The sequence below is a fragment of the Mesocricetus auratus genome, unplaced genomic scaffold (assembly GCF_017639785.1).
Source record: "Mesocricetus auratus isolate SY011 unplaced genomic scaffold, BCM_Maur_2.0 Super-Scaffold_100691, whole genome shotgun sequence".
NCBI lineage: Eukaryota > Metazoa > Chordata > Mammalia > Rodentia > Cricetidae > Mesocricetus > Mesocricetus auratus.
In genome coordinates this window covers 13,163,956-13,177,019 of record NW_024429267.1, presented here as the reverse complement: position 1 = coordinate 13,177,019, position 13,064 = coordinate 13,163,956, and the positions used below count along the sequence as shown (strand labels likewise).

General features: G+C 40.2%; 1 protein-coding gene across 5 annotated transcripts in view; it reads left to right on the top strand.

The window, feature by feature from the left end:
- Unc13c (unc-13 homolog C) overlaps positions 1-13,064 on the top strand; it is a 449,289-nt gene that overhangs the window by 385,081 nt on the left and 51,144 nt on the right. For all 5 annotated transcript variants that reach the window (XM_005073734.3, XM_040739669.1, XM_040739671.1 and 2 more), the window contains 2 exons: positions 1,565-1,653; positions 8,059-8,208. In XM_005073734.3, the coding sequence (XP_005073791.1) occupies positions 1,565-1,653; positions 8,059-8,208 (239 nt within the window). The remainder of the gene's footprint in view (positions 1-1,564; positions 1,654-8,058; positions 8,209-13,064) is intronic.

Sequence of the window (13,064 nt, the reverse complement as noted above, 5' to 3'; positions counted from 1 at the left end):
AAAAAAATGAGGTAGAGAGCAATTGAGAGGACATTCAACATCTGTCAATCTCTAGGCTCTACATAAATATATATTCTGTATACACAGCTTCTCACACATGTACACATGTATACACACACACACTTTTTTTTTTTTTAGTTTTTGACACACACTCTTCTTGCTAGTAGTTTCTTAGTTTTAAAAGCTGCCCTTGGAGTATTGCAGGTTTTCATGTTCTGGTGAATACTCTTGTATACTTACTAGCGAATATTCTTGTATATTTCTTTGGATAAGATCCTAGGAGTTTACATTACTAGCAGATCTCACATTCATCTGATACACTCCCTGGGTCTTTGGTTTATATGTCATGAATCTATTTGTTTCACTTCAAGAAACTGGCTTCATCCCAACCTCTTTGCATTAGAAGACTAATTTGTCAAAGAACTATACACACTAATGAGAGGAAAGTTAATTTCTGAAGACCCACAAGAAGGAAGACTGACATTTCAATTTCAGGAACTGTGGCACATTATCCTTTCCATGAATTTATCTCTGATTGGCGGTGTACATCTTTTAGAAGATTTCATGTACAAGTCAACTATACTTTTAATTTGTAAAAATACAACCAACAGGATTAACTTCTTTAGATGATAAATCCCATGTTGATCTTTTACTGTGTCACTGCAACAATTATTTATTTTTTTAGTGCAAATCTTTGAATTTCTCCCCACCCAGGTTACACAATACCCTGAAAGAAGTTAGACCCATGGGTTTGGGGTATTGGCTTGTCCTAAGGCATGACATTCCAAGTTGAAAAATGTATCCAATACCCCCCACACACACACACACACTTAAGACCTGCTGCAATGCAGGCTTAGCATCCCTCAAGTCAGAAATGCAAAATGCTCCAAATGTGGAGAGGTTTTGTTTTTTGTTTCTGGGGTGTGTGTGTGTGTGTGTGTGTGTGTGTGTGTGTGTGTGTGTGTGTGTGTGTGTGTGTCCATCCTGATGGTTCTCAAAAAGTTTTACATTTTATGCATCTCAGATTTCAGGGTTTAAATAACAATTGTGAAGAGAGCAAACTCTAGTCTAAGACTCTAAAATCAGAAAACTTTCAGATTTGAGATACTCAGCCTGTTCTCAAAAGTTAACTTTTTAGTGAATGTTATTTTAATTCACCTATTTATTTACAGCTGTATTAAAGACTGAGATGTATTTTTAAATCAGTGCATATTTTAACTTGAGTATATAACGTATTTGGTTTTACAAATTACGAAGTTATCATTGTCTGGGGAATATTCTTGCCATGCTTTGTGCATTCCATCACAGTAGCCAAGAACAGTTTTGCCCTCTAGCTCTTACCTCATTCAGCATGTTATGAAAATCCATCAATATTCTCTTTTAGAGTTTCTTCAGTCTCCTAAGCCTTTGCATTTTAAAGACCAAAAAAAAAAGGAGGGGAGAAAAAAAGTGTCTCTATTGTTGTTTGGAGTTGCCATGTTGCAAGCAAAATGCTTCCAAGAGAAGTAGACATGAGCTTCTTTCTTAAAACTCCCAAGTGATGTTCTTTATGGTCTCTCTGCAGCTAGACCCTGAAGCTAGCACTATTCTAAAAGAACTTCAAATTAAACTCAACGGGGTTCTGGATGAGCTCAGCATCACTTACGGAGAAAGGTAAGCAACCTAATTAGTTGTCTGAGTGTATCAGGTCTCATTTGTAACGATCACTCATTTTGCTTCAGGACCCTGTCTAGGCATTCTCCTCTGAAAAGTGTTGGTGACCCCAGGATCCAAGAGCAATGCCTTGCCAAAAGATGTCTGTACATGCTTCACTTTGGTGGTATTTGACACACCTGGTCCTAGGCTTTGATGTAGTCATTTATTTCCCTTGCTTTTCTCTAGGGGCAGAAATCTTAGCTCATGAACATTTGCAACGACAGTGTGCACTAGAGAGCAGGGATCTGTGGAGACAATAGTGAGATGCAGGAAAAAGAAAAAACTTACATAAGAAGTACGCATTCTGCTCAAGCCTCACATGTCACTGTGCTTGTGCCTCAGAAGAGCTCCGTACCGTACATCAGCACTACTTAGGGTTCATGATCCCTACTACCTCATAAGCAAGTGTTTACAAACTATGGGCATCTGTATTTTTAAAAGTTAGCTTGCCTCGTCCATGACATATTTGTAAAGAATGAGAACTTTATTCTACCCCTATATGGGAGAGCACTCATTTTACTATCAATTATTAAAACAGGTGTAAATTAAATATATCTTTGAATAGGTTCATTAATTTGACAAAACATTGTTTTAAATGTTAGGTCAATAAATGTTTGCTTATCAGTTTAAGCTATGTGTTCAGTTTCCCAATGTGGCTATAAAATTATCTTTAGAGCAAAAGCTTCCTGCTTGAATATTCCTCCTCTTCTATTGGGTTCCAGAAAGATGAATAATTTGAAGGCATTTAATGATTACTAAGGCCATGTTTAATGAGAAGGCCAGAGGAACTCTGGAAGCATTGTGCCTCTCAGATATCAGAATGAAGCAGAGTAAAGCCCCAGACTTAGAGTTCAATTGATTATGAGAGGCCTGATCTCAGTTCCTTCAAACTGAAGAGTGTTGTGTTGGTGGAACCTATCTTCACAGCTCAGACACAGAGCTGGCGCACCCTGGCTCTTTGGAGCTTAGCACATTTGTTGCCCTCTGCTCTGCTTTGAGCTCATATTGCCTCTGTTCTGTGTTGCGAGTGACCTCTATGAGCCTGCTGACTCAGCCTGACTTCTAATCAGCAAGATGGAGGATCTCTCTACCTTGAGTTTTCAGAGATGTGGGGCTCAGGTGCTCTGACTTGAGGTGACAGTGATGGGGCTTTGGCTCAGGCCTGTCAGGCTTGCCTCCATGCCAGCTGTGAGTTAATGTGTTAACAAAGAAAAATGTTAAAGAAAAACGTGAGTTGCCTCTGGCTGCAAAAGGCAGCAGGAAATTATTTAGCAGAGTTAGAGGAAGGAAAAAGGGCATCTAATAAAGCAAGACCGGCTCATAACTTTATGGGAAATAAGACAGCTAAACAGAGCAGACACTGGGCTTGCTCTTACATTCATTTCTGTCAACTGCCTAAATCCTCTCAATGAGAAAGTTTTGAATTTGTGTTTTGTTTAAGAGAGAGCATGGCTGAATATATTAGCAAGATTTGTCATCCCATTGATGCTCCAAAGACTAAATTCTGTACTCAAATTTGGAAAAATCAAGCAAACTTCGGTTATGAAGGATATATTGGTGCTAGCAAGGCTGTAGAAGTACATTATTTTTACAAGATTAAGTTTGAGGACAGTGTTTTTTATTAGAGTTTAAAAGAAAAAAACCCCAGGGAAGGCAAGATGGAAATTCCAGCAACTGCCTGGAGGAGGAAGGAGAAGCTTGGAAGTCAGCCATGTTGGTGGGGAGCATGAGGAAGCCTGAAGCGTTATGGAAGCATGCTGAGGGCAGAGAAAGAAAGAAGAAAGGGTGTGCTTTTCTGGGTAATTCAGGAAACAGGTAGACTCATGAAACTGAAGCTGCTCTGCTGTAGCCCAGCAAGCTACTGTGTGGGGAAGACTGGGAAGGAGACTAAACCAGCAGTTATTAGCCTGTCTCTTTAATATGGCTTACGGGGGAACTCACCTTCCTGGGGGTGGTCTCACCTTCCTGGGGTGGTCTCACCTTCCTGGGAGGGGGAGGTCTCACCTTCCTGGGAGGGGGGTCTCACCTTCCTGGGAGGGGGAGTCTCACCTTCCTGGGAGGGGGGGTCTCACCTTCCTGGGAGGGGGAGTCTCACCTTCCTGGGAGGGGGGGTCTCACCTTCCTGGGAGGGGGTATCTCACCTCCCTGATGTAATCCTTTCAGCCAAGTCACAGACACTGCCCGACTGGAATGTTACATCTCCAACCAGGCCGGAAATTTCTTCCTCTGGACCAAAATAAAATGGTTTTTGCCCTAGTCTGTCTTTACTGCTACTGTGTCATCCCCTGATACACATACCATATATTTTTATCCTACATACCAAAACTCACAGCTGCCCATGACCCAGACTTTCATTATTTTTAAAATACCAGATCAAATTGAGTTCCGTTAAGGTCATTTATATTCTTGAAGTAAACAGGCTACCCATCATGCTTGCCTTGTAAGAAGAATAATTATTCTGTGCTGTTGCTATGATACGTCACACACAGGTAGGTAGGAAGTCCGTGGCAAGTAGCATGATCATGTCACAAAGTCAGTCTGGAGAACTACACGAGCCTGCTCCTTTCTCCTCTCAGGAGCTGAGGCTGGGGCCTTACAAATGAGGGAAGAATTCACTCGAAAAGCCAAGCACATCTCATGCCATTAAAATTTTCACACCTTATTCAGTACCTTAGACTGTCAGGGTGGCTTTGTGATAATGCCAGGAGGGGGACAAACCCCAGTCTTAAGCCTTTCGTGGGCTCCTGGCATGCTCCCTGATCACCTGCCTCCTCCACAGACCAAGTGGCTTCATGTCAGTGATAAATTAAAGATGGTCTAAAAAGTTCCAAACTTGTGCCCCTTAAATTTCTGCTTATACAAACAGTGTTCACTCATTTTGGTTCAGTCCATTTCTTTACTGGAACCATTAGTGCCAGAAGCTGGCTGGATTAGGTATAAATAATTCAAGGCTATTTCTTAGGAACTCTTAAGGAGTGTTTGGTTCCTTGGGTGCCCAAAAAGACTGCTGTTATTATTCATTGGCTCTACTTTTAGACAAGCTGGTGAATAATGTCTTTTTCAAACAAAAATGAATAGATAAAGAGAAGACCTGATAGTTGAATTCACTAAGAATGGGTACAGAAGAGGTTTCAGATGAAATTGTGTTTTGGTTTGTGCTAGACTCATGCAGAAGTAGAACGTCTTGGTCCATCAACACCATGAACTCTTCCTTCCGATGCCTAATCTCACAACCTGGCTGCTGATTGAGTTCGCAGCCTCAATCTGCTCAGGAGGATGCTTCTCACACATTTGAAACTGAAATTCTACATGCTTTGCTCAGTCCACCCTTTACCGCAGTGTACTGGCTTGAGAATCAGAACAAGAAAAGGTAATTGCTTTAGAGGTGGATATAGCCAGGAAAGGTTATTGATGCAGCTGAGGTCAGTCAATAAAGTAGGCATTTAGCATTTTATTCTATCATCATTATCTCAAAAACCTGTGAATATTCCCCTATTAAATATACACATTGCCACAAAGATCCACAACTGCCCAATTTCTCCCACCCCTCCTTGTAGACACCCAAAGCTGACAACATATCTAGCCACATGAAAGGGAATTGGTGAGGGCTGACCAAGATGACAGCCTGAAGGAGGTTATTCCAATGTAATATAAACAGGTACTAAAGGAGCCATATCCATCGGGAACAGGAGCCAAATACAGATACCAACTATGGAATGGTGTCATAAATAGTAAAGAAGCTAAAGAGAAGCCTAGACCCAAAGATAAACAAGTACTAACATAGTGGTGGTTATAGACCCTGACCCTGAGATACTTAGAATTATAAGTCAAGTGTTTATAAACCCACTATTAGGGCTGTGGGCACACCTTTAATCCCAGCACTCTCAAAGCAGAGGCAGGTGGATCTCTGAGTTCAAAGCCAGCCTGGACTACAGAGTGAGTTCCAGGACAGCCAAAACTACACAGAGAAACCCTGTCTCAAAAAACATAAATAAATGAATAAACCCACTATTAGGAGGCCAGGAAAATAAAAAATACCCAAAATACATAATTTAAATCTACTGAATGCTTTCTATCTTTAGTAAAAGCATAACTTTAAGAAAATGATATACTTCACAGCAGACTAGCTAAACTATTTCCACATTGCTAAAGTGAAGGAAAGGTCTCATGTGTTGGGGGACAAGTAGTACCTATTTTGTTCATTTGTATGTTCTGGACACTTGAAACCACGACTCACACATAGTACATACTTAATAATAAATATCTGTAAAAATGTATACATAAAAACACATTCATTCCATTTAAGTCAGATAGCAAGCAGTAGAGAGCAAGACTACAAACATCTATGCAAAATGTGAAGAATTAATGCATTTCTAACCTTTCAAATAACATGCCCTGTGTTATCACTGTGTGGGGGAGAAGAAAGGGACTCGCTTGATTTTGATGCAGAGGTCAAAGCCCCCTCCCTCCTCATTACCACCCAGTAATTGAGCATTTCCCAAGCTTTTTTCTCCTAAGTGGTTTTTCCACACCTCAATGCATCTGTATTCTAATTATCCCTGTTGTTAGAAGCATCTTAGTAATGAATGCCAAGCACATCCACCTTTTTTAATTCCCCCTTGACACTCTCAGACAAGAGCCACCAGCACTGGTGCTAGAGATAGAGAGAGTGAACAGAAAAACACTACAGTATGAGGGTGACTTTTCCAGGCTGTTTAAACCCTTAGTAATAAGACAAGAGGCAAGCGGAAGCAGGCACTGCAGAGGTACATCCAACCAATACCACTTCTTAGTAGGTTCGTTGTGGTGCCACTGACATAGAAAACCTATATAAATTCAAGGCACACAACTTGGTATTTCCAGATATGTAGAATTATGAAGCCACCACCACCTTCTACCTAATTCACACATCTGTCACATCTTCAGGGCTGCCATCTGTTTGTGTTGAGAAATTTAAGACCTGTCCTCATATTTTTGTCTGTATAATACAATACTTTAAATTATTGTCCCACTGTTTCCTGAACAAACTACTTTGTGCCAGGCATAGTAGTTTATGCCCGGATAAACTACTGTGTGGATAAGTTCTGCTCTGTAAGAATTTATATTAATAAAGGGAATCGGTAGTAACTAGACAAAGTGCATACTCTGTGCCAAATAATGGGCAATACGATTAAGAGAAATATACAGTATGATTAAGGGCTGGAGACGCAAGAGTACTGGGACTTAAGTCTGAGTGTTCAGGGAAGGACTCTGCAGAGGTGATGGCTGAGATATGCCTCAGACAAATGAAACACCAGGGAAGCCATCAGAATTTCCATAGCAGTGGAAATGCCATGGACCCTAGAAGGGACCGTAAGATTTTCAGGGTTAACTCAGACCCAGGAGTTACAAGAGGCCCAGGATGCTATTATGCCTGGACTGCCACAAAGATCAGAGAGGAGTAGCAAGTAATGATTCTCTGAAGTTACCCAGAAGCCTCTGTTGTCCATTGTCATCCTTGAAATGATTTCAGATTTTTCTCTAACTGGATTTGGGAGCTACTGAAAACTTGTAACATGGGCAGTAAGACCTGGTCCTACTGTAAAAGGGTCAGAATGCCAGTCGTGAAAGCAGGTGAGAGGTTGGTCAAAGGAGCACGTTTTAGAACTTTTAAGTCCTCAGATTTAAGGATACTTTGTTCAAGTTTGTGGTTGTTGAGATGTGGCTGTATGGAACCCAGACTTGCACACGGACATGTTACACACACAGGCTAATGAAGTGGTGTGGAGGGCAGAGTGTATGCCAGGGCTACCCACGTGGATTTGAAATCAGATGCAATCATCAGAAAAAGAGCTCTTAGACCAAAGATAAGAATCACAATGTATAATATCTAGATAGAGCTGAGATCAACTGGAATTTCACATGACTAGTGAGTGATTTTTAAATTTAATTTTATTCCAAGTAGTAGAATGAACACGTTTACCCAAAAATGTTTACTACCTGAAACTCAACTTTAATGGGCACTCTGTGATTTTCTTCAATAACTGTGAGAACGCTACATAGCAATAAGCAGCCAGTTGAAAAAGAGTTGCCAGGAAAACTAGAGAAAGCAAAGAGGGTATGGAGCTAGAGAAAGTGGGGGAGAGGGTGGATTCCAGTGCCCAGTTGCACTGGCCACCCGAAGAGCATCCCTGTTATCTGCTTTGCATACCGAGGCTCAAAGTACGTGTCTCATCACAGCCAAAGATCCTACCTGGTTTAAGTCTGCAAACAGATGAGGATGGAAAACCATTCCATTTGAAATGGTTCAGTCTCCTCAAAGTAGAACTCAGACACAGGCAGCACATCGACTTCTCCTCCAGAGTTTATGCCCTTTATTTTCAGCTTCCAACTTGTAATTGAAGAGTGTATAAAGCAGATGGTTGTCGAGCTAAATCAAATGAGGGCAAATGGAAACAGCACAGCAAATAAGAACAGTGCAGCGATGGATGCAGAGACTGCTCTGAGACCGCTCATGGACTTCTTGGACAAAACGTAAGTTGTCAGCCCATCTTAATCTTTGCTTAGCCCAGAGTTCCTAAATGTGATAATTATTTGGGGGAAATTTTGGTTTTTCTCTTTACAAGGTGATTGTAAAAGAACTTCTGGGGAGATGGCTCAATAAACAAAATACTTGTCAGATGAGCATGAGGACCAGGGTTTGATCCCCAGCATCCATATAAAACAGTCAAAAGAGATGGCTCATGGGTTAGGAGAACATACTGCTCCTGCAGAAAACCTGAGTTTGGTTCTCAGCAACCACACTGGGAAACTCACAACTGCCTATAACTCCAGCTCCTGGCATCCTCTTCTGATCTCTGTAGGAACCTATGCTCACATGCACATACCCATACATGGATACATGCAGAGACAAATGATTAAAAATAAAATACATCTTTTAAAAAGCAGCAATTGGACATAATGGTACACATATTTAATCCCACTGCTAGGGATGTAGAGACAGGTGGAACCCTGGGTGTCACCCACCAGTCAGCCTAGTACATTTGATGAGAGACTCTGTCTCAAAACAAATGTGGGTAGATTCTGAGGAATGATGTCCTCAGATTGACATTTAATCTTCACATACACTCACACATGTATACATGTACTTACACACACACATACACACAGAGAGAGAAAGAGAGATGCATACATAAAAGAGCAGCAGAGTTTTAATTTATTATTATTATTATGAGCAAGAAAAATAAAAGGAAAGTAGTATTGGTGGCCGAGGGAGCTGCTGCTTCAAAGCAGAGAAAAGCTTAAAATTTCCTGCTCCTCAGATAGCACATTGTTTTCTATTCTTTGGGCATAAAGACCAAACTGAATCCAGAATATCTGATTTCTCTTGAGAAACCCAAGGGAGAAGAAAATAACACACGCATGAATACAATAACTTCAGCAAAGCCTGACATAATCGGTGCCCACCTGTGTCCAACCGAACTTTAACCACTGGACAGGATTAAAATGAAAGCTCAATCCCACTGTGCCTTTGAGATTACAATTATCTGTCCAAGGAGTGGGTTGGCATGAAGAGTTCATAACAAAAAAATCACTGATTGGTTTTCTGGTTGGTTGGTTGGTTGGTTGGTTGGTTGGTTGGTTGGTTTTTCTGGTTGGTTGGTTTGTTGGTTGGTTGGCTGGCTATTGGTTGATTATGTGTTTTGTTTCCTTCCTATATCCATGCTCAAAGGTTCTGATTTAATAAGACTGACATAGGCCCAAGAGACCAATATTATAAAACATATTCATAAACCAGAACCACTTATTTTAACAATTAGTTACATGATTCTATAAATAGGTATACCAATTTACACCCCTAAATCAAAGTTCTCAAACCCAAAATGTTCTAAAATCTGAGTCCCGGTTTCAAGGTTTGCAGGCTGGGGAGGCAGCTCTGTGGGGCAGGCCTTTCTACCCGGTGCCAGGTCCTGGCTTTGCTCCACAGCAGTGAGGAAAATAAAGAGTAGGCTTTTGAAGCGTTTTGGATTCCTATGATTTTTTTTTGCCTTATCAATATAAATATTTCAAAACTCCCCAATCTCAAAATTCAGAAATAGTTGTTCTTACAGACATTCCAGATTAGGTACAACTAAGCTGTTGTCAGAACCAGAACTTGTGGTAGACAAGAGAAACAAGTATTATTAAATGTATATGAAAGATCTATATCATGTATGGTAATTTATATACATTGTCTCCTTTATAGTTGTGGCAGATTAACATGAGGATAAAAAACAAAAAGACAGATCAAGCCAAGCAGGAATGAGTAGGAGGCGTCTCTTCTCCACATTAATGGCATCTTCCATAACTCCATTTCCCTTTGGTTATAATCTAAGACAGGGGTTCTGTTGAATTAATTTCAGTATTTGGTAGAAAAATCAAGTCTTACTCCCTGTTCTCTGTGGGTAAAAGATATTGTGAAAGATAGCTAAGTGGTGGTACAGTGTGCAGAAGATAAGTAGGCAGGTGGATATATAGGAAAGAAGAAAGCAGGAAGGAAATGGAGATGGTAAAGAAAGGAGAAGGGGACTTTTCTTCATATTTTTAGTTTCTTAGTGCAGAATTTTATTACATTATCTGATAAATGTCCTCCTTGGAATTTATTTTGCAATGTAGCTTTTCCCTGGCAATACAGAGTTCAGTCCCTACAAACACTAGCATTTGATTACTGAATATAACGGTTATAGACAATAAGACTGAGAAGTCCTGATTCTCTTACTCCTTATGTGGGGTTCATGTTCTTTTCAGAATGCTAATCAATGGTATGAGTCATCATTTTTTCACTAATAAAACCATTTGTTTTAAGTACTCTGCAACCAAAAGTTATAGAGTATATGGAACAGCTGGGTAATTCTGATGATACAAATTAGATGAGTAATTTTTGCATCTATATTACCATTTACAAAATACAAGAATGGAAAAAGTGAGTTCACTCTTATTTTTAATAATTTAGATAAGTTTAAATTCTTTTTAGAATATTTATTTTGTGTGTCTGAGCATTTACCTGCAAGTATGTGTATGTACCGTGTACATGCACAGCCCCTGGAAGCAGGAAGAAGGCTTCAGGTCTCTGGAAACTGGAGATACAGATGGCTGTGAGTTGCAGTGTGGGTGGTGAAAACCAAACCTGGCTTCCCTAGAAGAGCTGTCAATGTACTTAATCACTGAGGCACATTTCCATCCCCTGTTTTGCATGCTTAGTATTCCATTTGTAATTATATTGGATTATGTCATCCTATGTGGCATTCCATATCCTTACTAGCAAGATGAGGTTGTGTATAATAAAGTAAGAAAAGAGTTACAACCTTTCAAACTACATGGAATTATTTAACAATAATTCAAATAATTTAAGAGAGAGAAAGTTGTATGAAACAGGGGAAGTTGAAGAGGTTCTCTGGGCTCAGTCAGAGTATGTAACTTTAAAGTCGCTGGTGAGAGGATGTGCTGAGTAGTTTTATGTCAACTTGACACAAGTTTAAGTCATCTGAGAGGAGGGAACCTCAATTAAGAAAATGCCTACATAAGATTAGGCTGTAGGCACACCTTAGAGCATTTTCTTAATTTGTAATTGATGTAGGAGGGCCCAGCCCATTGTGGGTGGTGCCATCCTGGGATGGTAGTCTTGGGTTCTATAAGAAAGCAGGCTAAGCAAGACACTAAGCAGCACCCTCTGTGACCTCTGCATCAACTACTCTCTCCAGGTTCCTGGTCTTCTTGAGTTCCTGTCCTACCTTCCTTATGATGAGCTGTGATATGGAAGTATAAGCCAAATAAACACTTTCCTCCCTGGTTGCTTTGGTGTTTCATCACAACAATAGTGACAGTGATAAATGGTGACAGGAGATATTTCAGAGTTAAACACTGATTATACTATCAAGGCAGTGACAGTTTTGGAAGAGAAAAAAAAGCAATGTATATGAATACACATAAAAAGGTATAGAGTAACAAGATTTTTCAGAAAGTGAGAATTTGAGCTGGGTATTTAAAGGTGGGCATGATCTAAATGACTACAGATGGTAAACAGGCACTCCAGGGGTAGAGAAACATTACTGGGTAAGTTTTCATGAAAAGTGGGATCAACTATTTAATGAAAAAATCCCCATTGCCAAATGTACACATGGCATTTGAGAATTGTCTACTTGATTGGGTCTATATCCAGCCAAACTAGATAGTTCAAGTAAAAAATCTATGTTTTATGGCCTGTATTATGAAGTTGGCTAACTCTGACTACATTAAGGAAGTAGTTACTAGATTCTGCTTTGGTTTCCATTATTTAAAGCAAACATTGGGGCCTGAAAGTCTTCAAGGCTGTTTGGAGAAAATCCCTGTAGAGATCACATTGTACTAGACTATGCCTCTATAAATAAAACATTTCTTAACATTTCACTTTCTCTCTGAGATTCAAGCACTTCCTAAAATGAGCTATATGCTCCATTTCCAACCAGCAGGAACTTACAAAGAGCTACAAACATGGCACTGGCTTCATTTACTTCTTCTTTGGTCCCAATCTAATCAAGATGAGTCAGCATGCCCAGTACATGTGCTAACCACAAAACATCAGTTCTTCAGCTTAGACCTTTCTTTAGGCTGAAAATTCTAAATCCGCATCAAAATGAGCTCCCACCATGCCTACAGTATCTTTGACGATGTGTATGTAGCCTGTGTGCTTAGTTCCTCACTGTTTAGACCCTAGTACTGACTGGCTGGAGATCTACCCTTGACACCAGCTTCCAAAATTACCCAAAGTGAGCTGTTTTTAATTACATAATGAATACATGAGCAAGGGAGGTCAAGATCATGATGGAGAAATCTACAGAGACAATTGAATCAAGCTTGTGGAAACTCAAGAACTCTAGACAAAAAGCTGTAGAGCTTCCATGGGACCAAACTAGGCCCTCCTTATGTGGGAGACAGTTGTAAAGACTGGACTATCTGAGGGTCCCCAGGCAGTAGGACCAGAATCTCTCCCTGGTGCACGAGCTACTTTGTTGGCACCCATCCCCTATGAGGGAATGCCATGCTCAGTCTTAATGTGTGGAAGAAGGACTTGGTCCTGCCCCAACTTAACATGTCAGACTCCTCATGGGAGCCCTAACCTGCTGGGAGGAGTGGGTCAGGGTGGGTTGTAAGGAAGATGAGTAAGCACAGGAGGAGTGGGAGGGAGAACTTTGGTTGGAATGTAAAATTAAATAAAATAAATAAATAAACAAATAAATAGAGTTAGGAGAAATACTTCAACAGGAATGTACATTTTAGCAATCTCCCTGTTTATATCAATTTAGATTAGTTAAATGTCATTTATTCTTCATTGTCCATGACTTCTAGTATGGAAAATGCTCAGTTCTGCCTAT